General features: G+C 35.9%; 1 protein-coding gene across 1 annotated transcript in view; it reads right to left on the reverse strand.

Moving 5' to 3' along the window:
- USH2A (usherin) overlaps nt 1-27,436 on the reverse strand; it is a 938,899-nt gene that overhangs the window by 699,282 nt on the left and 212,181 nt on the right. The window contains exons 14-15 of the mRNA XM_027564435.1: nt 23,003-23,166; nt 5,761-5,919 (exon numbers count right to left, since the gene is read on the reverse strand). Of these exons, the coding sequence (XP_027420236.1) occupies nt 5,761-5,919; nt 23,003-23,166 (323 nt within the window). The remainder of the gene's footprint in view (nt 1-5,760; nt 5,920-23,002; nt 23,167-27,436) is intronic.

The following is a 27,436-nucleotide window of genomic DNA, read 5'->3' on the forward strand; positions in this document are numbered from 1 at the left end:
TGAACTGAACTGCCTGTGGTATTTTGTTACAGCAGCCTGAATATACTAAGACATTGAACATCTGAGTGAAGGGTAATATTGATACTCTGTTCAATATGTCATCGCAAATTCTTCATGAAAACATATTATATATTAGACTAGAATTCAATCAGGTCACAGAACCCACAGAGTAACCTAAACAAGGAAAGTTGAATACAAAGAATGATTGATTACACAAGGGTGTTACCTATTGAGGAGACCAGAAATCTCTAATGAATGCAGAAGAGATGAGATGGAAAAGTCACTACTCCTAAGACTGAGGCAGAGCGCCCAGGGAAGGAACAGAACCCAGAGAGTTGAGACCTAGGATGAGACCAGACTTTGTTAAAGATAATGCAGCCATAGTCCACTTGATGGTGAAATTTGCTGAGGTTCCAGGAAGGCAGAAGTTCTTTGGTACTTGGTCTCTAGCAATTGAGTTGCTCCACCACAGAACTTATTGGAAAAAAAACTTACTGGCAGAGTCCCAAGGAAAGCTGCCCGTGATAAGGGCCTGTACTGGAGAATTCACTGGAAAGTCACCATCTACAGTGGTAGGCGAAGGTGCCACCTGAGCATCAGCAGAATTTACTGGGACTGCCATGTGCTATCTTCCTGAGTTTACCTTGTAGAACTCATTCTTCTGAGGCCAGCATGTAGGGAAGTTGCCCTTTGGGGTCCTCAGGGGAAGCTGCCCAGGGGTGCTGCTGTGTATGGCTGAGCATCACCTTCTGAGAGTAATGCACACCACAACCAGGAAAAGAAACCTCCAGCTTCCTCGGGGTGCCTTCCTACAGCCTCTCCTGAGAGAATTCAACATCATCCCAGCGAGTAAAGGAGAAATGTTTATAGGTTCCAGTTCCACTACCACAAAGCAGGCAGTAAAGAACAGCTTTGAAACCGAGAGGGAACAACTTAATAACTTGCTCAAGTATACAGTAAGAAACGTTTTATGAGACACGACTGTTAGCCAGATTCCTAGGAAATGTTTCCTTGAGAAGCCTATAAAATGATGCATTTGCTATTTATAATAGGAAATGTTTAAAGTAGAATTTTTTCATGAGTTATATTATTCTAATATTACATTAATAGGATGTTATATAGTTATTTTAAGCAAACGTGATGAAGACCAAACAGTAACATGAGAAAAAAAAAAAAATAGGACATATAATAGTGCATAGGCTTGTTATGAAAAATAAACTGGAGTACATATTTTCCCTCCCAGAAATTTTCCAAAATGAAATTAGTTTTTACATTGAAATGCTGGAATTGAGAGGCTTTAATTTTTGCTCTTTTAAATTTTCTTAATTGGATATACTACATTTATAATAAAAACTTACATACACTCAAGTCAAAATCAGGTATTTAGACAAACTACTGCACAAGATCATCAGCAATTTCTCTTTAGAGATGCACTGGGTCACAATCTTGACTGATCCCCGCCGTGAGTGGCACCACGCACTAGAGCTACATGGAACTCTGCACGTTTCCTGAATTAACCCTATTTTTTCACCCACCTTCATGCCTTGTCATATACAATTTCTTCCATGAGACTAATTCCTCCTCTACTGCAGTATCTGCATAATTCAGCTCATGTCACCTGCTTTTCAGAAATTTACAGTGGTTTTCAATCACTGTCTTTGCCCTTACAAGCATGGTTGCTTTTTACTCCTCCTCCACTTATAAGATACTTATATATTCTATAAGATACTTCAAGTATACTTATATATATACTTATATAAGATACTTATATATTCTCCACTTATAAGATACTTAGAAATATTCTAAAAAGATTGAATACTCTTTTGAGTCAATTCTAGTTCAATATTTAATACACTACATTGTAATTTTGGTGTATTTATCTATGTCTCTTTTCAATAATGTGAATTATTCTTTCCAGCCTTGTATTTTTAGTGGTTGATACTATTGCTGGTATGTAGTAAGCAAAGAACAAAGTATAATTGAATGAACAAGTCTTTTTATATATATATATATATATATATATGAACTATTTTTTTCTAGGAAGTAGTATTAAAAGCCTTATAATAAAAACCCTTGATTTTCATTTTCTATTCTGTTCTCAACCTTATCCCCTGCTTATATTTTCTGGGTTTGTTTGGTTGGTTGGTTGGTTGGTTGATTTCTCTCATGGGTAACTGAACTCTCTTTCCACTTACTACACTGATCCCTTGATATAGTGTGGAATAATAGATGATAAAGACATTAAAGGTAGAAATCACTAAGATGCAGTGTTGTCTAAAGCTCTCCATCTAAACTACGTGAACGTCCCTAGTGATGTAAGCAATGGTCACATGCAGAAACAATCTTCCTCTAGTTTCCCTGTGGAAACATTTCCCTAGAGTAACAATTAAGGATTATTTGCCCCACTCATGGTATCCCGAAGGAAGAAAGATTTAATTGATTGTGAATTGGGGAGAGAAAAAAAGCAAAGCATACTCAGTCATCTCATTGATTTTTTTTTTTTCTTTTCTAATCTGTCTTCCTGTTGGTCAGAAGTTATACTCTCCAGTCTGGCTTCTCTTAGTAATGAAGAAGACTTTTATTTTTTATTTCCATCTTATAGATGGAATTCTTATGTCTAGTTCACCTTTAGTTTGAAACTCAAGTAGGAAAAAATGATTTAATAACTGCCACCTAAAATTTCAGTACAATCAAAAGCATGCTATGTCCTACGAGAGCTGTTCTCTTCATCCCTGCATGCTAAGTTGCTTCAATCATGTCTGACTCTTTGCAACCTTATGGACTGTAGCCCACCAGGCTCCTCTGTCCATGGGATTCTCCAGGCAAGAATACTGGAGTGGGTTGCCATGCCCTCCTCCAGGGGATCTTCCCAACCCAGGAAACGAACTCGTGTCTCTTTCGTGTCCTGCATTGGCAGGCAGGTTCTCTACCACTAGCACCACCTGGAAAGCCCTCCCTTCACCACTGTGGCACATAAAATACCAGTGGGCAACCCTGACTGATGCTGTAGGGGAGATGAATAATATTAAAAGTGCTGATTATGTGCAACACCCAATGTACTAACTTTACCCTTACATCTTTCTCTTCTACTCTTGAAAACTGAAGAGGATGCAAAAATCAGTGAAATGTTACTTAGGGAAATCACTGACTATACCTTAACTTCCTTTAAAAAATTTATTTATAAACTTTAAAATGATTCCATCTTTATTAGCGGGTATTATTAAGAACAAATAATTTCCAAGTTCTAAAGATGAAAATATCAGTGTGTTATGATCTTAGTGTGGCAACTACCACTCTGGAGAACCCCATAGTGCATCAGGCCAGCTAGGAGAAGTTTTATTCTAACAAGGAATTCTATAATAGTCTCAACCAAATGGTCAAACTTGCTTGGAAGACGACACTATTAATTTTCTTTGAAAAGTTCAGTGATTCTCCACCTATAATTCCAAATGCCTTTATTTAACCCAAAGATTTGTGTTCATCCGACTGAATATAAGTACTGTTTCCTCTTCATATTACACGTGCTATCCACACACTGGAAATGGAGTAATAAACATGAGGGTATTATTAGAATGATACAATGTTCTGACAACATTAACCAATTGTTCTTACTGTTCAAATGCCATCAGGCAGATAATTTTCACATCATTAATTATAGTCATTGTCAAGAAATGCCAGAAGCAGCATTTTTTAATGAAAGATAAGGATTTAAGAAATAATACTTTGTTTAATGGGATTATATAAATGTCTGATTAGTCAATAAGCACACATTATGTAAAAAAAAAACCTGTTATTTAGATTCTATATTAGTGCAATCATGTAAAAGGGCCAGAGTGTGGTGTTCACATGCAGTGTTCTATAAAATGTTGATATATGGAAAACAGAGTGACCCTAATTCACAACTGTAGAATTAATCCAACCAGTGGTACTGTCATCTTCTAAATCACTTTCAATATTAGTATAACCCTCTCTTCTCCTATCACAAAAGCTTAAGTTTCAGGACACCTGGATCATGCTGATATTTGGAAGAAAATAACATCCTAGTAGCAGGTTTTTAGGATGCTTTGCCAACATGGCAGATGTAGACAGATGTTCATTTCCGTTTGCAATCTGCATCATGGAGTTCAGAATTTCCATTAACTTCAAAGAAGACTTGAAGTACTGAAGCTACACTTAGAGATAACACAAAGTACTGGGTGTAGTAATGTAAGTCATACCGAACTGGGTGCAGAGTGTAACCTGCGGCAATATATATAAAATAAAAATGTATGCTATGCAAAAGCTGTAATGCCAATCCATATGTCAAAACAAGAAGATTATGGAACTTCAGTGTTTCTATACACTTTTCTAACTAATTATGCATGTTAAACAAGAATTTGGAAAGTTGGGTCTTATATAAAGAGAATGAAATAGAAACCTGAATTGGAATAAATGTTTCAGTATTACTTAAAACTAGTTTCCTAAAATAGCTTGTAGCTAAACATAATGGAAGCAAACATCAGAGAAGACAGATGAATGTAAAAATTTCTAAGTCTTCATTCTGCTTTTAGGGAAACAGTATCTAAAATATCTGAATATAATTTGTTAAAGATAACGGGTCTCTATAGTTTGATTTCCACAAGATCCTTTAAAATTCATACAAGTTACTGGTGCAAAGATAATCTTCATGGGTTTGTTCATATCCTTCCCCTCTCAATTTCATTTCAGAGTTGCTGGGTTCTACCTCTGTGAAAATGGCAATATATGCATAAATTTAAGCTATTTGTTTTCATGTTAACACTCTCCTTTCCCTTTTAGAGAAGTTCACTTTTCAATCTGAGAATTTAAAATTTGATATGCTTGTAACAGAAATATTTGATAAATTTTCTACAATCCTTATACACAGATAAAACTACACATCAGTTTGTTGTATTTTATGTTTTTAATTAAATGTATATAATTGATAGGTTATTTTTCATATCTTTTAGTTATCAATAGATCAAAATATGTTACTCTGGAAAACATGCCTCTGCCTCTAGATTGAAGGGTATAATTGATGTTTGATTTTACTACTGAATTAACCTATTGGGTTGGCTAAAAGGTTCATTTAGTTTTTTCTATAAGATCTTAACCCAATACCTTAAACAGTATGTCATGGACATTTTCTATTCACTGATAAGTAAATTAAGACAGCATTTTATGGGTAACCATATTCTACAATTCACTTAATAATGTACCAGATTCTATCATGCCGTGTACCATAATTTACTAAAAGTTTTCTGAGTGTCTGACTTTTTCCAATATTTTGCTACTACAAATAGTGGAGCTTTGGAAGTATTTTGTGATTTGCTGTCCACTTTTGATTTCATTTGAAATAAATTTTCTGAAGTATGTTTGCTGAGTCAAATGGTTTACAAAAGAGTAAGGATTCTTATATATTTTAACAAGTTGTCCCACATGAAAAGTCATACCAGCAAACTCACACAGATAGCCCAGCAATTTATGTAAGTTCTAGCTTCTCCATATCTTCATCAATGCTGTAAAGAGTATTTTTTTTTCATCTTTGAGGCTTTGATAAGCCTTCATGACTTATCAAATGATAAGCATCTCATTTTCACTAGCTCTCTTTGACTATTAGTGAGATCTGTGATTCTCTCTCTGCTTGAATCAACAGCTAAACAACTGCTAAATAACAGCATTTCTCCTCAATGTCAAGGAACTTAACTAATGTATCAATTCTCAGAATATTTTATCTTTCCAACACCAAACCTGGAAACTCACTGTATGGGTATTGATCTTCAACTGTGTAGATTTCAAAATCGTCCCTGAATAAACTGTAAGTAAGCCGGTGGGCATTTGGAGAATCAGGTGGACTCCAGGAAAGATTGATAGCAGAAGAACTTTGAACTTGTCCTCTGGGTGGAGGTTGCTGGGATGGAGCTAAATTACAATGAAGAGAGCATGTATTAGCAAAGGCAATCAATAATGACACAAGTAAACTGAAGTAAGATACCCAGCAAAGAGGTCTTTCTGATTCAAGATTACTTTATCAAGAAGACATGTGGTTTACCATGACATTAATAAACAAAGGGCATACATCATGTGTTCTCTAAAACAAAGCTTTTTATCTATAAATATAAAACACATTTGTAGGTCAACACAGCTGACATAAATACGGTTGGGGACAAACCACAAAAGTTTACATTAAGCACTTACTTTTATTGAAGTATCGTTGACGTATTCATTTCAGATGTATAACAGAGTGATTTGATGCTTGTTTAGATTATGTACCACACAGTTATTCCAGTATTATTAACTATATTCCCTGTGTTGTACATTACATCCCCGTGACTTATTTTGTAATAAGAAGTTTGTACTTCTTAATCCCCTTCATCTACTTCACCCATTCCCTTACCCTTACCCCAACACTACTCCTTTGGCAACCACTGGTTTATTCTGTGTCTGTTAGTCTGTATCTGCTTTATTTGTTAATTTTTTAAGATTCCACATATAAATGGAAACATACAGTATTTGTCTTACTCTTCTTTCTCTGAATTTTTTTGAGAAATCATCCAAAGATGTAATTTATTTTCTACTTAATTAATTTAAAAGTTGACATAAATTATGTTGAAACTTGACATTTAAGTCATATAATTTTTAGACTTTTAAGAGAAAGCTTTCCATTCCATTAAGCACAATGCCTCATCTAGCTCCACAGAGCACAGTGTGAAAGAATAAAAGTTAGTGATACAAATAGCTATGGATGCTAAGGATGTTAGTCTAAACATTAGCAAGAAACAATTTAAATGTACTACATGAACACACAAAGTACCTGTTAGAGGTGCCATGACTGCTTTTAACACCTGTTAAAAATGCTGGGATTGTAACATAGAAACTAGCTTATGGTTACCAAAGGGGAAAGCAGGGGGCAGTGGGATGTTAAGGGATAAATTATGAGTTTGGGATTAAAAGATACATAACTACTATATACAAAACAGATAACAAGGAACTATTGCTTAGCACAGGGAACTATATTCAGTATCTTGTAATAATCTATAATGGGAAAAATCTGAAAAATAATAAACACCTACACATATATATAACTGAATCATTTTGTTGTACACCTGAAACTAACACAACATTGTAACAACTATACTTCAATTTTAAAATGCTGTGATTGTTAGAGATTATATTATTGCTTCCATTAGGAATGTAACAGCACTCATCTCATGATTTTAGTGATATCTTTATAGTACATAAATATATTTTATGAACACTTTGTTTCTTATCACTGTGTATTTTTTCTTAGTCTCTCCATTTTGAAGAGTAAGTCTACATTTTTCTCCAGAATATATAAAGGTGAAGGAGAAAAACAATATCTAGTTATATTTCAAGGGCAATCAACCACCAGTTTATTTATCCCTTTCTGGTTTAAGATACATAACCCTTCATCCATTAGGGAAGCATAATCTAATCAGATTTTCTCATTAAAGAAGATGACAAAGGCACAGGTTACTGTTAACTTATTTTTAAAACCATTACTTTTTCTGTTGAGAAAAACAAAATCGTGAATCAAATAATTATCAATATTTTCATATGAAATATCTATAGTCACTAGGTGATCGTCAATGTTTCAGAAGACAAGAGTGCACTCACATGATTTAATAAAGATCTAAAGCTATTTTCCAAAGGGTGGGCAGAGGGTAAAGAAATTAAAAGGCATGGAGCAGTACTCTGGGAAGTAATATCAAAGCTCTTTTACTCTTTATGTCATGGGCCAAGACCAACCCCAGGATCAGTGATTCACTAGAAACTCATTGACTCATCATAAGTCTACCCTTGGGTAAGATTTACTACAGAGGAAGGATACAGAGTACAATCAACATAGGGTAAAGGCACACGGGGGGAGTCTGGGGGAAGCCAAGCACAAGCTTCCTTAAAAACAGGATGTGTTTAATTCCCCCAGCAAGACATGAACACAAACATGAAATGTTGCCAACCCGGGAAGTTGATTAGGAACTCAGCGCCCAGAGTTCATACTGGAAACCATTCATGATAGGCAGCCTCTATCTCCCACATACCATAATTTCAGACTCCCAGAAGGAAAGCAGGTGTTAAGCAAAAACCATGTCATTTATGCAAAATTTAAGGGACAGTGAGCCACTCGACAGTTCTGAGGATAGTGGGAAATGCTAAAAAAAATCCAAGTTCCCAGATGGCCACCAAATGCCAACTTTGTAAGCAAATCTTTCTGAAGATAAGCATTCAAGCCTGCTATGTCAGCTTTTCCTACACTTATACCTAGCTCAAAGGGGCACAGCTCTCAGGGACACAGAGGGATGTGAGAAGAGCATCATTTGACCACTCACTGAAGGACAGCGCTAGCTCAAGGCCACTCCTACACTGAGTCAGGGGGCTAGGGATTAAATATTCTGACTTCCCTTTCTCCCAGTCCTCTTCCAGATGACTGGAAGTTCCTACATGTAGCTGAAGCCAACTGAAAGTCATGGAGCAAGGGAACCTGCTGACACGGACCATACCAAATCTTGAGGGACCGAGTACTGTTAGAAGTATAGAGTAGCAATGTTAAGTCATCCTACACACCAGGCAAAGACTCTCAAAGAGCTATTACTAATTCATTGGTACTCATACACTCCACTTTAAAGCCATGCTATAGATGAATAATAACATTTTAAGACAGTATATCAAGACCACCGAATTTGAAATGTGTAAAATTCCATATCTTATACATAGGTTCCCTAAAGGCAATGTCTCCAGACCTACAGTAGATAATACTGATGTCATATTTTTTAGGAAAAATATTCAACCTAGATACATTCTTATTCTTCCTCTTTTATCTTATTTGGGGGGGGGGGGAGTTCATTGTTATGTTGGGCTTCCCTGGTAGCTCAGCTGATAAAGAATCTGCCTACAGTGCAGGAGACCCCTGTTTGATTCCTGGGTTGGGAAGATCCCCTGGAGAAGGGAACATCTACTCACTCCAGCATTCTGGCCTGGAGAATTCCATGGACTGTAAAGAGTTGGACACAACTGAGCAACTTTCACTATCACCTTTCACATTGTTATGTTAAAATTCCAACTGTCTGTATGCCGATATAGATATAAGACAACTGTATTAACAATCTCACAATGACACACAAAAAGAGAATTATTTCCAAATAGCGCCTTATATTTTTTAATTCAAAGACCTGCCATATTTTAATACAGTCACTTTGGTTGGTTTAATACTGACAGCACATCTGAACTTTCAATGAATTTAATTTAGGGCTCTAAATCCAATTTTTCTTGGTGGAACTTCAAAAACTCATGAACTGTCTCATCTACAGTACTCTCAGAGAGACTGGTAATCCATGGCAACATAATATTTTTTAGAGAATATTAGTGATTACATCTAAAACTCTGCATGCTCTCAGGAACACAAAAGATTGCAGAGTTTAGAGCAATAAAAACTGACCTTCAGACTACTTTATAAGATAGCAAAACACTGTCTTAGTGTTTTGTGGGATGACTGAAACAGAGATATTTCAGTCCCATGTAAAGGATGTAGAAAATGATTTGCATTGCATGAAAATCTCCTTGGCAATATACACAATCACACACATACACACACACCTAGGCTCTTTCAAATGTTTAAATTTGATTACTTTCTATGACAATCTCTAACAGCAATCTTGTCTGACTTCACAGTATAAATGAATAGTGCTTGTTTGACATTTATATGAGAATTTTCAAAGACCTGAGGTTTAGATAGTTCGATACCACTCTAAGAATAATTTTTTGGAAATCCTGAGCGTAAGATGACTTAAACCCACTTTTATGTGCTGAGAGTAGGATTCTAAGAAAATGGTCATACACTCATTAATCAAAATAGCAAAGAATGTTATTTGCATGTAGACTCTCTTTTAAGGAAGGAAAGTATATTGTGACTACATCTATCAGTTGGGGACTATATCCCAGCTTTGGGACTTTGGTAACTGTATGATTATAGCCAAATTTCAGTCGGATGCTCTGCACCTTTCCTCATTTATAATAAGAACATAATAATGTCTACCTGTGAGGGCCAAAGCAACTATTATAAATATGTTCTAAAAATTAAAGAAAAATATGATAATTATGTTTCAATAAAAAGGGAATTTCAATAGAGAAACAGAATGCATAAAAACACCAAAACCCAGATGAACAACTGAACTATAATTGAAATGGAAAGTTCGCTAAAGCAGGCTCAATGGCAGATTTGAAATAAAAGAAGAAAAAAAATCAGAAGAAAAAGAAGAAAAAAAAACTTCCATGGTCCTCCAGTGGGTAAGACTCCATGCTTCCAATGCAGGGGGCCTAGGTTTGATTCTTGGTCGGGGAACTAAATCCCACATGCCATAACTGAGAGCTTGCATGTCAGAACCAATGATCCCATGTGCTGCAAAAGAGACTGAGGATCCTACATGCTGCAACTAATACCCAGCATGACAAATAAATATTAACACAAGAATCAGTAAACTTGATATAAAGCAACAAACAGAACTTAAAGATATACCAGTATGACTTATCCAATCCAAATAACAAAGAAAAAATGAACAAAAGTGAAAAGAGCCTCAGAGACCTGAGAGAAAATGTCAGATAAACCATGGGCCAACATATGTGCAATAGGAATGAACAACAAAAGAGAAAAGACACAGAAAGGAGAAAAAAGATTTGAAGAAATATGGACTTAAACTTTTCAAATTCCATGTAAAACACTTATCTCCAGTTCCAAAAAGCATAATGAATCCAAGCAGGACACACACAAGGTGATTCAGACCTCAACACAGTGCAATCAAACCTGAGAAAGACAAAGACGAAATCTTGAAAGCAGCAAGAGAAAAATGATTCATACACAACCAAAGGAAAACACAACTACAGGCTTACAGAAACAATGGATGCCAGAATGTAGTAAAATGACATATTTAAAGTCCTAAAAAAAAAAAGTTGGTACCAAGAATTCTCTATCTAGAAAAAACTACTCATCAAAAATAAGATAAAGATATTTTCCAGTATTTAAAAAAAAAAAACTAAGAAAATTCATTGTTAGCAATTTAGCCCTACAAAACCTAGAAATACTGGATACAGATTGAAAATAATAAAGCAATCCATCAAACTAAAAGGAAATGATAAAGAGAGTATATTGAATCATGTGAAGGTAGAAAAAACACAAGAGGCAAATATGTGGGTAAATTATGTGGATAAATATTGAAGTTGGTCCTGATATCAAGACTAAAGCTACAGTGATCAGAACAACATGGCATAAGAAGAGACAAAAGGATAAATGGACTAGGAGAGAGACTTAGTATGATCAATTGACTTTCTTATGTGGTAATACATAACTAACAAAATTTACCATTTTAGCCATTTCTAGAGTATGTTTTAGAGGCATTAAGTACATTTAGAATGTTGTGTAACCATTCTGCTATTCATTTATAAAACTTTTTAATTATCCTAAACAGAAACTCTGTACCCATTAAACAACTTTTCATTCCCCTCCCACAGCGTCTGTTAATGACTGCTTTGCTTTCGATGTGTATATCATGTGTGTGCTCAGTCATGTCCAACTCTTTGTAGCCTCCTGGACGGCAGCCCACCAGGCTCCTCCATTCATAGGATTTTCCAGGCAAGAATACTGGAGTGGGCTGCCATGTCCTCCTCCAGGGGATCTTCCCAACTCAGGGACTGAACCCACATCTCTGGTGTCTCCTGCATTGGCAGAAGGGTTTTTTTAACCAGTAGCGCCACCTGGGAAGCCCTGTGTATGTGTATGAATTTGCCTATTCTAGGTAACTCATATAAATGCAATTATGTAATACATTTTTTTCATGTCTGACTTATTCTGCTTGGTATAATGTTTTCAAAGTTTAACCATATTGTGCATGCTCAGTTACTAAGTTGTGATTGACTCTTTGTGACCCCATGGACTGTAGAGCCTACCAGGATCCTCTGTCCCTGGGAACCATATTATAATGTATATTAGCATTTCATTCACTTTTATGGATGAATAATATTCAGCTGTGTGTATATATCACATTCTTCTTATATACTTATCTTTTGATGGACACTTAGGTTTTTATGCCTTTTGAGTATTGTGACTATTGTTACATGAACACTGGTATACATATATCTGCTTAAGTTACTGCTTTTAATTCTTAGGAGTATTTACCTAAGGGGAGAAATTGCTAGACTATATAGTAATCCTGTGTTTAAAAGCATCAAAATATTTTCCACAATGACTGTACCATTTTACAGACACATCAGCAATGCATAACTGTACCAATTTCTCTGTAACCTTGCCAAACTTGTTATTTTACATATTTTGAGATGGGGCATCTAAATGAGTATAAAATGGTATCTCATTGTGGCTTTGGTTTGCTTTCCCTAATAAGCAATGATACTGAGTATCTTTTCAAGTATTTATTGGGTATATGCATATTTTCTTTCAAAAATGCCTATTCAAATCCTTTGTCCTTTTTTAAATTAAATTCTTTGTTTTTTGTTGTTGAGCTGTAGTTCTTTATAATATTCTAGATACTAATCCCCTATCAGATATTGATTTGTATTATTTTCTCACATTTTGTGAGTTGTCTTTTCTTTTAATAGTGTATTTCAATGCCAAAATTTTGAATTTTGAAGAACTCAGATTTACCTTTTTCCTTTTTTTTTTTTTCCTATGACTTTTGTGTCATATCAAGGAAAACTGATGCTTTTGAACTATGGTGTTGGAGAAGACTGTTGAGAGTCCCTTGGACTGCAAGGAGATCCAACCAGTCTATCTTAAAGGAGATCAGTCCTGGGTGTTCATTGGAAGGACTGATGTTGAAGCTGAAACTCCAATAATTTGGCCACCTGATGTGAAGAGCTGACTCATTTGAAAAGACCCTGATGCTGGGAAAGATTGAGGGCAGGAGGAAAGGGGAAAGACAGAGGATGAGATGTTTGGATGGCATCACCGACTCAATGGACATGACTTTGGGTAGGCTCCAGGAGTTGGTGGTGGACAGGGAGGCCTGGCATTCTGCAGTTCATGGGTCACAAAGAGTCGAACGCAACTGAGTAACTGAACTGAACTGTATGAATATGAGTATAATGTTAGCCATTGGGTCAGTTGATTTTTTGCCTATATACCTGGATAGTTTAATAAGGAAAGGTAATAATCATTTTTAAAGTACGTTAAAGGAACATTTGAATATCCATGTTTCAAAAAATAAAAATGAAATGAAGAAAGAAGCTAATCATGCACCTAATGTGAAAGCTAATAATATAAAATTTTGTATGATAATACAGGATAAAATCTTTGTTGCACTGGGTCAAGAATAATTTCTTAGATAAAATGCAAAAAGTTATGATCCAACAAAAAAAATTAACTTTGGTAAATTACACTTCATCACAATTAAAAGCTCTTGGTTTTAAAAACATACCATTAAGAAAATTTTAAATATAATTCACAAAATGGGAGGAAATAGTTACAATTTGTATCTCAAGTATATAAAGAAATTCTTTAACTCAGTAAGATAAGCAACTCAAAACATGGGCAAAAGACATAAAAAACACTTTACCAAAGAAAACACAGGAATAGTAAATAAAAACATGAAAAGGTACTCAAAAGCGTTCGTCAGTAAAAAAAAAAAAATGAAAATGAAAAACTACAATGAGATACTACTATTTCACACACATAAAGTGGCTATGATATACTGAAAGTCATTCAGTCATACCTGACTCTTTGTAACCCCATATACTGTAGCCTGCCAGGTTCCTCTGTCCATGGGGATTCTCCAGGCAAGAATACTGGAGTGGGTAGCCATTCCCTTCTCCAGGAAATCTTCCCAACGCAGGGATGGAACCCAGGTCTATCTGCATTGCAGGCAGATTCTTTACTGTCTGAGCCACCAGGGAAGTCCATAATGATACATGGTCAATGCCAAATGCTGCTGAGGTCATAGAGAAACTGGATCTCCCAAAAATTGCAGGTAGAAATGCAAAATAGTATAGCCATGATGGTAAATAACTTGAAAGTTTCTGAAAAAGTTCCAAACACACTCAGCATATACTCACTATATTCTAAGACAAACCTAAGAGACATAAAAACATGTCCATATGAAGACTTGCACCCATATGTTCATGATAGTGTTATTCATAATGGATAAACACCAGAAGCAATTTGTATGCACAACTCAATGGATTAAAAAATATATAGTAAATGGTATCTTACTCAACAATTAAAAGGAATTAACTACTGAGATAAATAAAAACATGGATGAATCTCAAAAATACAGTGCTGAGAGAAAGGAGCCAGATACAAAAGCCTAAATATTGTATGATTTCATTTCTATAAAATATTTTAGATAGGCAAAATTGTGTCAGGAACTAGATAATGAGTTACTTGAGGCTATAAGCTGAAGTGGGAATTGACTGAAAATGGGTCCATGGGAACTTTTCCGAAGTGATAGAAATATTTTATGACTGGATTATAGTTATGCTTGCACAACAATAAATTTACTGATATTCAACAAACCGTACACTTAAAATGGTTAAATTTATGATATATAAATCATAATTCAATAAAGCTGTTAATAGATGGACAGGTTTCTGAGAAGATGGCAGTGTAAGAAGAACCAGGAATCTGTTTTCCCACCAAGACAACAGTTTGCACTGGCAGAATCTAATGTAACTACCTTGGAACTCGAGTCTATTGAAGGCTTGCAACTTCCAGGAGAAGGGTTGAATGGTAAATTGCAGGTAATTTTGATCAATTTCAGCTCTTTGTACAGTAGAAGTACCCATCTCCCACCCCTGCTCCATGAAAGGAAGCTGTGCACGTGCTTCTGGAACAGAGTGCACACAGCCTGCAGGAACCAGAGTGGGCAAAAAGACCCTTTTGTCCAAATACTGGGAATCTGTGCTCTGATTGCTGATTGTTGCTTCTTATCACAGAGTTGCAGACAAAAAGGACAGTGGCCATTGTTCAACCACCTGCACCACTGCAAGTACTCCCCTCAGAGATCAAAAGGACTTTAAGAAGAATTTAAAAGCCAGTACTCTATCCTTTTATTTTTCTCTCCTTACCCTTTTTGTAACCAGTCAGATATTTATATATGCATAGGTTATATATGTACTTAAATCTTCTTTATATTCAACTCACATTTATATTTATCCTTTTTTATCATTCACATTTTTAAATCTCTATTTACAGAGGATCCTATAGCTTTCCTTAAAGCAATTTTACTGTGATAAAATATATATAGCATAAAATTTAGCAAATTAACCATTTTTAAATGTACAGTTAAGTGATATTAAACATCTTCATAATGTTGTACACCAACAAACTGGATAATCTCAATGAAAAGGACAAAATCCTAGAAAGACAAAACTTACCAAGACTAAATCACAAAGAAATAAAGCATCTGAATAGACCTGTATTAGTAATGAAATTGAATCAGTAATCAAAATCTTGCAACAAAGAAAAGTCCTGGACTTGATGAATTATTTGGTAAAGTATATCAAACTAAATAAAAACCAATACCAATTCTTCTCAAACTTATCCAAATATTTGAAGAGGAGGGAACCCGTCCTAACTCAGTCTCTGAGGCCAATATTTCCCTGATGCCAAAGCCAGAAAAAGGCAAAAGAAAAGACAACTACAGAACAATATATCTCATGAATTGATGAAAATATCCTCAACAAAGTACTAGCAGATGAAATTCAGCAATATATTAGGATGATGGCCACAGGACTGGAAAAGGTCAGTTTTCATTCCAATCCCAAAGAAAGGCAATGCCAAAGAATGCTCAAACTACCTCACAATTGCACTCATCTCACATGCTAGTAAAGTAATACTCAAAATTCTCCAAGCCAGGCTTCAGCAATACGTGAACCGTGAACTTTCTGATGTTCAAGCTGGTTTTAGAAAAGGCAGAGGAACCAGAGATCAAATTGCCAACATCCACTGGATCATGGAAAAAGGGAAAGAGTTCCAGAGAAACATCTATTTCTGCTTTATTGACTATGCCAAAGCCTTTGACTGTGTAGATCACAATAAACTGTGGAAAATTCTGAAAGAGATGGGAATACTAGACCACCTGATCTGCCTTTTGAGAAATATATATGCAGGTCAGGAAGCAACAGTTAGAACTGGACATGAAACAACAGACTGGTTCCAAACAGGAAAAGGAGTACGTCAAGGCTGTATATTGTCACCCTGCTTATTTAACTTATATGCAGAGTACATCATGAGAAACGCTGGGCTGGAAGAAGCACAAGCTGGAATCAAGATTGCCGGGAGAAATATCAATAACCTCAGATATGCAGATGACACCACCCTGATGGCAGAAAGTGAAGAGGCACTAAAAAGCCTCTTGATGAAAGTGAAAGTGGAGAGTGAAAAAGTTGGCTTAAAGCTCAACATTCAGAAAACGAAGATCATGGCTTCTGGTCCCATCACTTCATGGGAAATAGATGGGAAAACAGTGTCAGACTTTATTTTTTGGGGCTCCAAAATCACTGCAGATGGTGACTGCACCCATGAAATTAAAAGACACTTACTCCTTGGAAGGAAAGTTATGACCAACCTAGATAGCATATTCAAAAGCAGAGACATTACTTTGCCAACAAAGGTTCGTCTAGTCAGATCAGATCAAATCAGTTGCTCAGTCGTGTCCGACTCTTTGCAACCCCATGAATCACAGCACGCCAGGCCTCCCTGTCCAACACCAACTCCCGGAGTTCACTGAGACTCACGTCCATGGAGTCAGTGATGCCATCCAGCCATCTCACCCTCTGTCGTCCCCTTCTCCTCCTGCCCCCAATCCCTCCCAGCATCAGAGTCTTGTCCAATGAGTCAACTCTTCACATGAGGTGGCCAAAGTACTGGAGTTTCAGCTTTAGCATCATTCCTTCCAAAGAAATCCCAGGGCTGATCTCCTTCAGAATGGACTGGTTGGATCTCCTTGCAGTCCAAGGGACTCTCAAGAGTCTTCTCCAACACCACAGTTCAAAAGCATCAATTCTTCAGTGCTCAGCCTTCTTCACAGTCCAACTCTCACATCCATACATGACCACAGAAAAAACCACAGCCTTGACTAGACGAACCTTTGTTGGCAAAGTAATGTCATGACTTAGACATGAAAGAAAAATAAAAGACTCCCAAATCAAAAAGGAAAATTATCTTTGTTTATAGATGATCTTTTATATAGAAAACCCTAAAGATTCCACACACAAAAAAAACATTTAGAACTAATAAATTAAGGAATGCTGCAAAATACAATACAAAGTCAATAAACAAAAATCAGTGGGCTTTCCAGGTGGCTCAGTGGTAAAGAATCTGTTGCCAGTGCAGGAGATGCATGAGACATGGGTTCAATCTCTGGTTCAGGAAGATCCTCTGGAGGAGGAAATGGCAACCCACTCTAGAATTCTTGCCTGGAAAATTCCATGGACAGAGAAGCCTGGTGGGCTACAGTACATGGGGTTGCAAAAGAGTCAGATACAACTGAACAGCAGGCATGGCAAACAAAAGTCCATAGTATCTCTATACACTAACAATGAAAAATCTGGAAAGAAATTATGAAAACAATTATTTACGATAGCATCAAAAAGAATCTTTAGGAATTAATCAAGGAGATAAAAGACACACCAAAAATTATAAAACTTTGTTGAAAGAAATTAAAGATGACATAAAGGAATGGAAACACACCCAATCATGGATTAGAAGATTTAAATTGTTGAATGCCAATACTATCCAAAGAAATCTACAAATTTAATAGAATCTTTGTCAAAATCTCAGTGACATTTTTTGCAAAAGTAGGAAATACTCTAAGTCCATACGCAATCTTAAGAGACTGGAAAATAATCAAAACAATCTGGAAAAAGAACAAAACTGGAAGTAGTATACTTTTTGATATCAAACATACAACAAAGCTACAGTAATCAAATAATGTGGCCCTGGAATAAAGACAGATGTATAAACCAAGGGAATAGAGTCCAGAAATAAAAACCCACCTACATTGTCAAATGACTTCTGACAAGGAAGCCAAGACCACACAATAGGGGTAATAAAGTCTATTCATGAAACTCAGAAAACTGGACATCCACATGCAAACACCATGCATGTGTGTTTACCTGACTTACCTAACACCATCTATAAAAATTAACTGAACTAGATCAAAGATTTAAATGCAAGACCTAAAACTATAAGATTCTAATAAGAAAACTCAGGGAAAAGGCTTTGCAACGTTGAGTTTGGCAATGACTTCTCACATGTTAAAAGCACAGGTAACAAAAGAAAAAAACAGACAAATAGGAGTCCATCAAAAATTGTAAAATTTGTTCACCAAAAACACTATTTACAGATTAAAAAGGCAGCCCACAGAATAAAAGAAAATATTTGCAAATCATATACTTGGCAAGGGATCAGCATCCATAATATATACGGAACTCCTAAAACTCAACAAAAACAACAAAAAATTCAATTAACAAAGGGTAAAGTACTTCAGTAGATATTTGTCAAAGAATCTACACAAGTAACCAATAAGCACATGAAAAGATGCTCAATATCAGTAACCATTGAATCTACAAAATTACAATGAGATAACATTTATATTATTAGGAAGGCTACTTTAAATAAACGGAAAAAAAAATGTTGCCAATGGTTGGTAGGGAAAATGGAATCCTTGTACACTGTTGGCAAGAATGTAAAATGGTAAAGCTGTTGTGAAAGCAGCTTCCTCCAAAAAGTAAAAGTAGAATTACTTTTGCTTAGAAGTAGATTCAGCAATTTCACTTCTGAGAATATACCCGGTAGAATTGAAAGCAGAATCTTGAAGAGATCTTTGTACACTCATATTCATAGTAACATTACTCAAAACAGCTAAAGCATGATAGCAACTAAAGCATAGTATCTGTGTATTAACAGATGAATGGGTGAGCAAAAGGTGGCATGTACATGTCATGGGATATGGTTCAGTCTTACCTTCCTTATAGAAGGTAATTCTGGCATATGCTAAAATATGGATAAACCTGTAGGACATATGTTAAGTGAAATAAGCAGAATATCTAACAAAAGTAACAAAAAGGCAAATACTTTATGATCTTCCTTATATGAAATACTTAGATTATTAAAAATCATAGAGACAGAAAGTAAAATTGTGGTAGCCAGGAGGTAGGGGAAAATGTGGGCAAGGGAGATTATTGCTTAATGGGTGTAGAGTTTCAGTTTCACAAGCAGAAGAAAGTTAACAGAGATGGATGGTAGTCATGGCTGCACACCATTATGAAAGTATCTAACATCACCAAACTGTACATTTAAAAATATTTAATATGGTAACTTAATGCATAGATATTTTATCACAATAAAATAGTTTTACCGATGTATAGATCAGTCTTATGGACTCTGTGGGAGAGGGAGAGGGTGGGGAGATTTGGGAGAATAGCATTGAAACATGTATAATATCATGTATGAAACGAATCGCCAGTCCAGGTTCGATGCACGGTACTGGATGCTTGGGGCTGGTGCACTGGGACGACCCAGAGGGAGGGTAGGGGAGGGAGGAGGGTTCAGGATGGGGAATGCAGGTATACCTGTGGCGGATTCATTTTGATATTTGGCAAAACTAATACAATATTGTAAAGTTTAAAAATAAAATAAAATGTAAAAAAAATAAATAAATAAAAGGAAAACTATGAGATCCTCTCTGATAGAGATAAAAATGTGCAAGAAGACTGCTAAATAACCAAGAATAAATATAAATGTGAGTTGATATAAAAAAGATTTAAGTACATATATGACCTGTGTATACATAAATACATTTCTTTGTTTAGTTAAATTCAGAGCCAGAAGTTTAGGGCAAATGGTATGTCATTCAGTAGGAAAGCATTCAGAAAGCAGAACTCTTTAAAACCTTCTGTTTCTGTCTCTGTATCAAAGAGAATGACTATCATTTTAAAAGCATAAAACAGTTATTCTCAGGAAAGAATTAAATCACATAATAAGGAAACTAAATCACATAATAAGTAAGACTATGAGAGAAGGTCTAACTAGTTTAATTCAATTCTCCTGCATTCTAGAAAGTATATCCTAGAATTCCCACCCTGATTCTCTGTCTTAAAAAAGATCACAGATGCATCACTACGCTTTTGTCAATGGCTACGGCCGTGTAAAAGAAAATAGTTACAATACTGTGGTTCCCAAATCGCATTCTTTTTTTTTTAATATAAATTTATTTATTTTCGCATTCTTGAAATTAGTCGGACACAGAAAAATACACACCCGAGGTAGTTCACAGTTTCAACAATAGATAGCACTACGTTCCTTTCAGTAGCATCCTGTCTTTGTACAGTTGGTTGTTCCGACTGTTGCTGGGATAAAAAGCCAGGATCACAGGAAAATCAGCATGGAACAGGACAGAAAGCAGCCCCCTTCACATTTATCCCAGTTAGCCCTTTTCTGCACCCTTCATTTACACCTTTTTATTCTCACTGTGTTCATTATGCTTCTTGACTGTGCTTTGTGCTTCTGTACAGGCAGGAATCCTGTCTAACTTTTTAAATGCATTACCTCTATTGATGCTGAGCTTCCAACTTTGTTTTGTAAACATTGTGAAACCCCAGCCTAAAACAGAAGCAGCAAAATCACCACTATAAGAAGCTGGACGAATGTGTTCTACCAAGGATTACAATTTTAAAGAGATAGAAAGTCAAAAGGACCATATCCAGAAAAGAGTGACTATAAATATGCAATTTTTTTTAACTATTAAGAATTGAAAGTATTTGGACAGACTAAAAATATTTAGCCCAGAGAAGAAAAATCTTAACATAAAAGTAAATGTCTACCACTACTAAGAAATGCAGGCCAGGTTTTGTGACCAGACCATCCACTTTTGCCTGAGGTGTAATTCCTAGTCTATGTCTCAGGTGTGCACACAGGTAGTGAAAATGGAGCAGATGCTTGTATTTTCATATAATGTTGGTGGCAGAACCAATCAAAAAATTGCTATGATTCCATATGTGAATGTAAAACTCTCACAACTCCATTATAAATGATTTCTATGACTGGCAACCAAGGAAATATGCTGGAATTTCTGTTGCTCACAAATCAATTATATAGCTAATCAATGAATAATAAATATTAATTAAATGTTCAGTGAATCCAGATTGGTGTTTAGACTATGTTTATACACAAAGGCAACTATTACACTCCTTTCCCAAGTTTAGCATAAATACCTATGGTTTTACTTATACTAAAATCCAGAGGGATCAATGAAACACAGGATACTGAAGATAAAACACACAGGTACAAAAGCTGAATATGTCTTTTTAATCATTAGCTACACTCTGCCTTTCACTACCTCAAAATCTAATATAATTGCTGCAGAACTCAACATCATATTACTTCTCTGTCTCTCCCTTAAATATACATAGCACTCTTCCAGGCATGCTTGTTTATGATGATTTGTCTGGACTTGTGGCATTTCCTAGCATTGTGACTCATGCTATGGTCTCAGGACACCTCAAGGAGGAAACGCATTGTGCATTATATTATTGAGGAATCCTTATTCCTTATATTATTGAGGAATTATATATTGAGGAATACAGGAAATGAATTGTGAATTATATTATTGAGGAATCCTTATCACATGTTCTTAATAGGCATTTCTTGGGCATTCTGGAAAAGTCAAGGATATACTATCTTAAAGTAAATATAAAGAAATCACCATCAGCAGATGAATGGATAAGAAAGCTATGGTACATATACATAATGGAATATTACTCAGCCATTAAAAAGAATACATTTGAATCAGTTCTAATGAGGTGGATGAAACTGGAGCCTATTATACAGAGTGAAGTAAGCCAGAAAGAAAAACACCAATACAGTATACTAACGCATATATATGGAATTTAGAAAGATGGTAACAATAACCCTGTGTACGAGACAGCAAAAGAGACACTGATGTATAGAACAGTCTTATGGACTCTGTTGGAGAGGGAGAGGGTGGGAAGATTTGGGAGAATGGCATTGAAACATGTATAATATCATGTATGAAATGAGTTGCCAGACCAGGATCGATGCACGATACTGGATGCTTGGGGCTGGTGCACTGGGATGACCCAGAGGGATGGTATGGGGAGGGAGGAGGGAGGAGGGTTCAGGATGGGGAACACATGTATACCTGTGGCGGATTCATTTTGATATTTGGCAAAACTAATACAATATTGTAAAGTTTAAAAATAAAATAAAATTTAAAATAAAAAAATAAAAGAAAAGAAAGCCAAAAAAAAAAAAAATCACCAATATGCTAAGAAATTGTAGCATATTTCAAGTGACCTTGAGAAGTCACTTCAAGGCACTGAAGAATAATGTTGAGAAGTCAAAAGACACTATGATGTAACTTTTGGCTTCTAAGAGTTAAAGCAAAAATGTGAGAGATGTTGAAACAACTAATACAACTTAAAGTAGAAAGGAATATCAATTACATGAGTAACATGCAGTGATAAATAATGATAATAATTACTACAATATCAATAAACATCTAATAGTAGCAGAGTGTCCATAAAACCGGGAGGACAGAATGACATAAAACTCACAATAAGTAGAAATCTTCCATTTCCTATAGAAATCACTTGGAAATGTTCTTAAGTGGCAAGGTAACCAGTCATATCGTTTTCACAATGCTATCCTAAATTTTACGTGGAAAGTCTCACATTCTGGGAAAACCTTCAGTCTGGATAAACCAAGACTATAGTCACCTTGCTAGCAGTACCATTCCAACAGACCAGTGTAAATTTCCCACTATTCGGATAATTGCTATATTCTATGCTCCAGTCGAGGAAAAGAACTCAAATTTCATTTAGTGTTTTTTTTTTTTTTTTTCATTTCTCACTTAAATTCTCCACATTGTACCTAAGGCTTTCTGATGGGTTCTCAATGAAGATATTAATGAGACAGTGTCCTGTGTGATGCTGCCTCATACATGGACCAGAGTTCACTTACTTTTGCTACAGCCCAACGGGTTGCTGATATCCAAATGGCTTGCATTGGGAACACAGGTATCACACTTTGATCCAGTAACAAATCGTTTACAGAAACACTGGCCTGTGACCAAGTGACAGGTTTCATTTAAGGCTCCCGAGAGATGACAATTGCAAGGCTGACATCTGAAAATAAGACAAATAAACCATTAAAGAAAATAACACTTTGATTAGCAATCCATGGAAAAAGTTACATCTATTGATAACACTGTGGAATAAAATAGTCTGTTTTAGCTGGTATATTGAAAAAGATTCTTGAGCTAAACAAACACAAAATAAAACAGAAAGATACCTTTATCAAAATGCCATTTACAATAAAATCTCTACAAAGCCTTCTCTTTATACATTAATTAATAGCAAGAAAGTGTTATATTGCTTTTTTATATGCAGTGATACATCTTGTGACTTATTTTGCATACTAGTTGCTCCATTAAGAGCACTGTAAACTTCTCATCCCACAAAAGCAGTTCTCCTGACAGCTAAAAATTAAGATTCGATACCCATCCAGGAGGAGGAAATGGTAACCCACTCCAGTATTCTCTGGAGAACCCCATGGACAGAGGAGCCTTGCAGGCTATAGCTCATGGGATTGCAAAGAGCTGGTCACAGCTGAGCGACTGAATGTGCACCCATAAAATTATCTCTTTAAGTATCTTTCAAGCTGTGAAATAGAAAACTGGGTGTGATAATTACTGCTCCCCCTATTACAATCCTATAGTCTTTTAAAGAGTCAAAACCATATAGTTTTTATAAAGATTAAATTTTAATAAGAAAACAGTTTGAGGAAGATACGTTCAAACACTGCTGATGCCTTATATATGTTATATATTATTTTTAACTTTTGTATTAAACTCGTTGACCCAAAACGATGAGAGAATACAGCATTATTCTGATCTATGAAAAGATGCTATCAATACAAACATAATGAAAGAACTTCATTTCAACTTAAATTTCTTGGACTCAAAGTTGATTGTAAAAATCAGTCTTGGCATTTTACCATGAGAGTGAAAGTGAAGTCGTTCAGTCGTGTCCGACTCTTTGCGATCCCATGGACTGTAGTCTACCAGGCTTCTCTGTCCATGGGATTTTCCAGGCAAGAGTACTGGAGTGGGTTGCCATTTCCTTCTCCAGGGGATCTTCCTGACCCAGAGATCGAACCCAGGTCTTCTGCATTGCAGGCAGACGCTTTACCCTCTGAGCCACTTTATCTTTTTTTTTTTTTTTTTTTTAACCATGATAGTAACTAAGACTTGTTTTTTCAGAGTGAATTTTTCACTCAGTGCATGTTAATGTCATAGATTGGGATGGTACCACCATGAAGCCTTAGGGCTTCCCTGGTGGCTCAGATGGTAAAGAATCTACCTGCAATGTGGGAGACCTGGGTTCGATCCCTGGGTTGGGAGATCCCCTGGAGAAGGGCATGGCAACCCACTCCAGTATTCTTTCCTGGAGAATCTTCATGGACAGAGGAGCCTGGCGGGCCACATTCCATGGGGTTGCAAAGAGTCAGACATGACTGAGCAACTAAGCCCAGCACAGCCCAGCACAGCATGAAGCATTAAGCAAAACATCACACATAAGAAGACCACGACCTCTAAAGAGGAGCTTTTCATAGGGCACATTGAAAACAACATGAACAGCATGGCTTCACCTATATTTTCTAATAAAGATGCTGGATGGATAGAGTTACTTCATCTCACTGCAACTTTTACCGTGTGATCTCCTGGGTAATCATTCAACACCCTTAAAAAAGCTGATAAAAGCTAAGGCTGCTAAATAAGCTGCAAATTTGTTTTATGGACTAATATCACCTTGGGAATAAATAAAGTACAGTTTGTCTCGAAAACTACTATACCGTAGTTTGCCCTTTTTATGTCATGATAAGAGTACATTTTTCCCCTCCAAACAACTACAGTGTGTCCTTTATGTGTAGACAGAATTCCATCTCAAACAGATATCTTGTTTAGCCTATTTAAGTATTAAAGCTGATGAAAATTATGCACGGAAATTAAAATGGAATTACAGAAGCAACAAAATATTTAATTTGCTCCTAACTTCATTATATGCTATTACTTAGAATATATTGTTTGTCGGCTGTTAGTATAATATTGGTAAGCATAAACAATAAGAGACAAGCTTCTCTCAATGCACATATATATCACTACACCATTCATGAATAAGTGTCTCTTGAGTATTTCAGCTTTTATTGCCATTCACTCATGAGACAATCACATTTATTTTCCATACAGTACATTTAGAGTAATAGTTTCCAGTGTATAATTCCTTTCCTTGATGGAGATCTATTTTCTTTCCGCTAACTGCTACATGCTTAACTCCAAGTCAGTCTGTCAATATCCATGGGATATTAAGTTCCAAATCCAAATGGAATAAATACACTGCTTCTTAGGAAATCACGTAGTGTTTTGAGTAACTAAATATGACTCTTACTGGTTTCACAGTCTCTTATTGCAACTCTTTTTATATGTAACTTCTCTGACTTCTTATAATTGCTTGACTTTAGTAAGAGAGATTTTTACCCAGATGAAGTTTACGGGAGACTTTTCTGAATACTATAGGTTGTTTCTAGCCTAAAGGACACTGGGGATAATTTTGTAATTAAAGTTTAAGCAAAATGATTTCTGTAAATTTCTCCCCCTCTCAAATATAATTTTAAATATTTCCAAGACTCCTTAGCAAATAAGCTACAGGTTTGATGTCATTTTATAAGTTATCCTTCCTCAAGAGCATCTCCTAAATGAAATACATTTCACATTTATTAAAACAAAATTATGTGTAATAAAAAGACATTTTAAGCTTAGAAAGAGAAACACCAAACTAAGATGAATTGTGATATTGATTTTGTCAGGATAAATGGTTTTTGTAATATTAATATAAAGAAACCTTTATTACACTGACTCTCCTGGTACAGCTAGGGCTTCTCCCGCAATCTGTTTAAAATCTTCATTTTTCATCCTTATGGGAAAACCTCACTTGCTAAATGGATTTCATAAAGAGTAATCTGTCAAGATTTATATAGATAAACAATTTGTGATGTTTATTGACCAGTTCATTATGGTAAACAAAATCGCAGGAAAGCACTGCTAATGTCTGCTAGCTCTGTGCTATTACAGTTCTGCATGGGCCCTTATGTTATCCCAGTGTTTGCTGAATTCAATGGGAAAGAAATTCATTGGCTTCAGTCTCTTAAATCTCAAACCTCATATATTTTCCTTTCTAGGGAGCCTCTTCCATTTGGGCAAACAGTAAAAAAAAAAAAAAAAAGGAGTTATCCTACTTATTACTATTCGGAAACATCAGTATGAATGAAGGGGATGTTTTTCCATACTGGATTTCACTATCAGAAACTTCATCATGTGAGGAAGAGCTACTACAAGAGGGGGTCCATGGATACGATCCAGGATAAAGATAACTTTACTGATGTTTCTCTTTGGAGAACTCTCTTCTGTCTGGGGCCTCAAAGGTACCATCAAATCGATTTAAAGATATTGACTAACATCAATAATATTCACTGAGGGCCAACCATGTTACAGGACTGCAGCAGGACATAAAGATGGATAAGACAGAGCTGTCCTTGTTTTCAAGGAGCTCACAGTCTAGTGAGAAATAAAAAGTGGAGAGAGCATTAACAAAGATGTATGCAGACTTTTGGGGGACACAGGAAGGGGCCATTTGGTGGAAAAGGATGGGAAAGAAGTAATATGGAGGAATCTTAAAGATGTATGGGCTAAATATGAAAAGATGGACTGGAATAAGCCAGGCAAACAGGGAGGGGAGAAAAATAGAGACAAGACACAGCAGGAGAGTGTATGAAATTTTAAGTAATTCAAAAATTCTTTACTTAAATTCTGAATAGGAAGGTGGTGACAGATAATGCTGGAAAGTGAAGAAGAGGTAAGATATTGCCAGATTAGGGGCAACGCTGACAGTGGGAAGGGGCAGGATAAATTTAAGAAATGTCTAGTACATAAAATCAGTAGGATGGGGTGGACAAATTGAAAGGAGAAAGGAAGAAGGCCTGGAGTTATTCCTAGTTTTCTACTTTGTTGAAACGGTGGATGAGGTAGTCATCATTTAATATACAGAACAAAGGAGGAAGAGACATTCAATTGCTGAGGGATTTTAGACAAGGATTATTAATGATTATTAAAGAATAGAAGAGAAAGGCTTCAAGATGAATTGGGGAAATTGAACAAAGAGTTTTCTTCCATCTTTTCCTAACACAAAGACTAGCAACCAGTAGGCTGCAGTCCATGGGGTCGCGAAGAGTCAGGCATGACTAAGCATCTTCACTTTCACTTTTCACTTTCATGCATTGGAGAAGGCAATGGCAACCCACTCCAGTGTTCTTGCCTGGAGAATCCCAGGGACAGAGGAG

The sequence above is a fragment of the Bos indicus x Bos taurus genome, chromosome 16 (genome assembly GCF_003369695.1).
Source record: "Bos indicus x Bos taurus breed Angus x Brahman F1 hybrid chromosome 16, Bos_hybrid_MaternalHap_v2.0, whole genome shotgun sequence".
Lineage (NCBI taxonomy): Eukaryota > Metazoa > Chordata > Mammalia > Artiodactyla > Bovidae > Bos > Bos indicus x Bos taurus.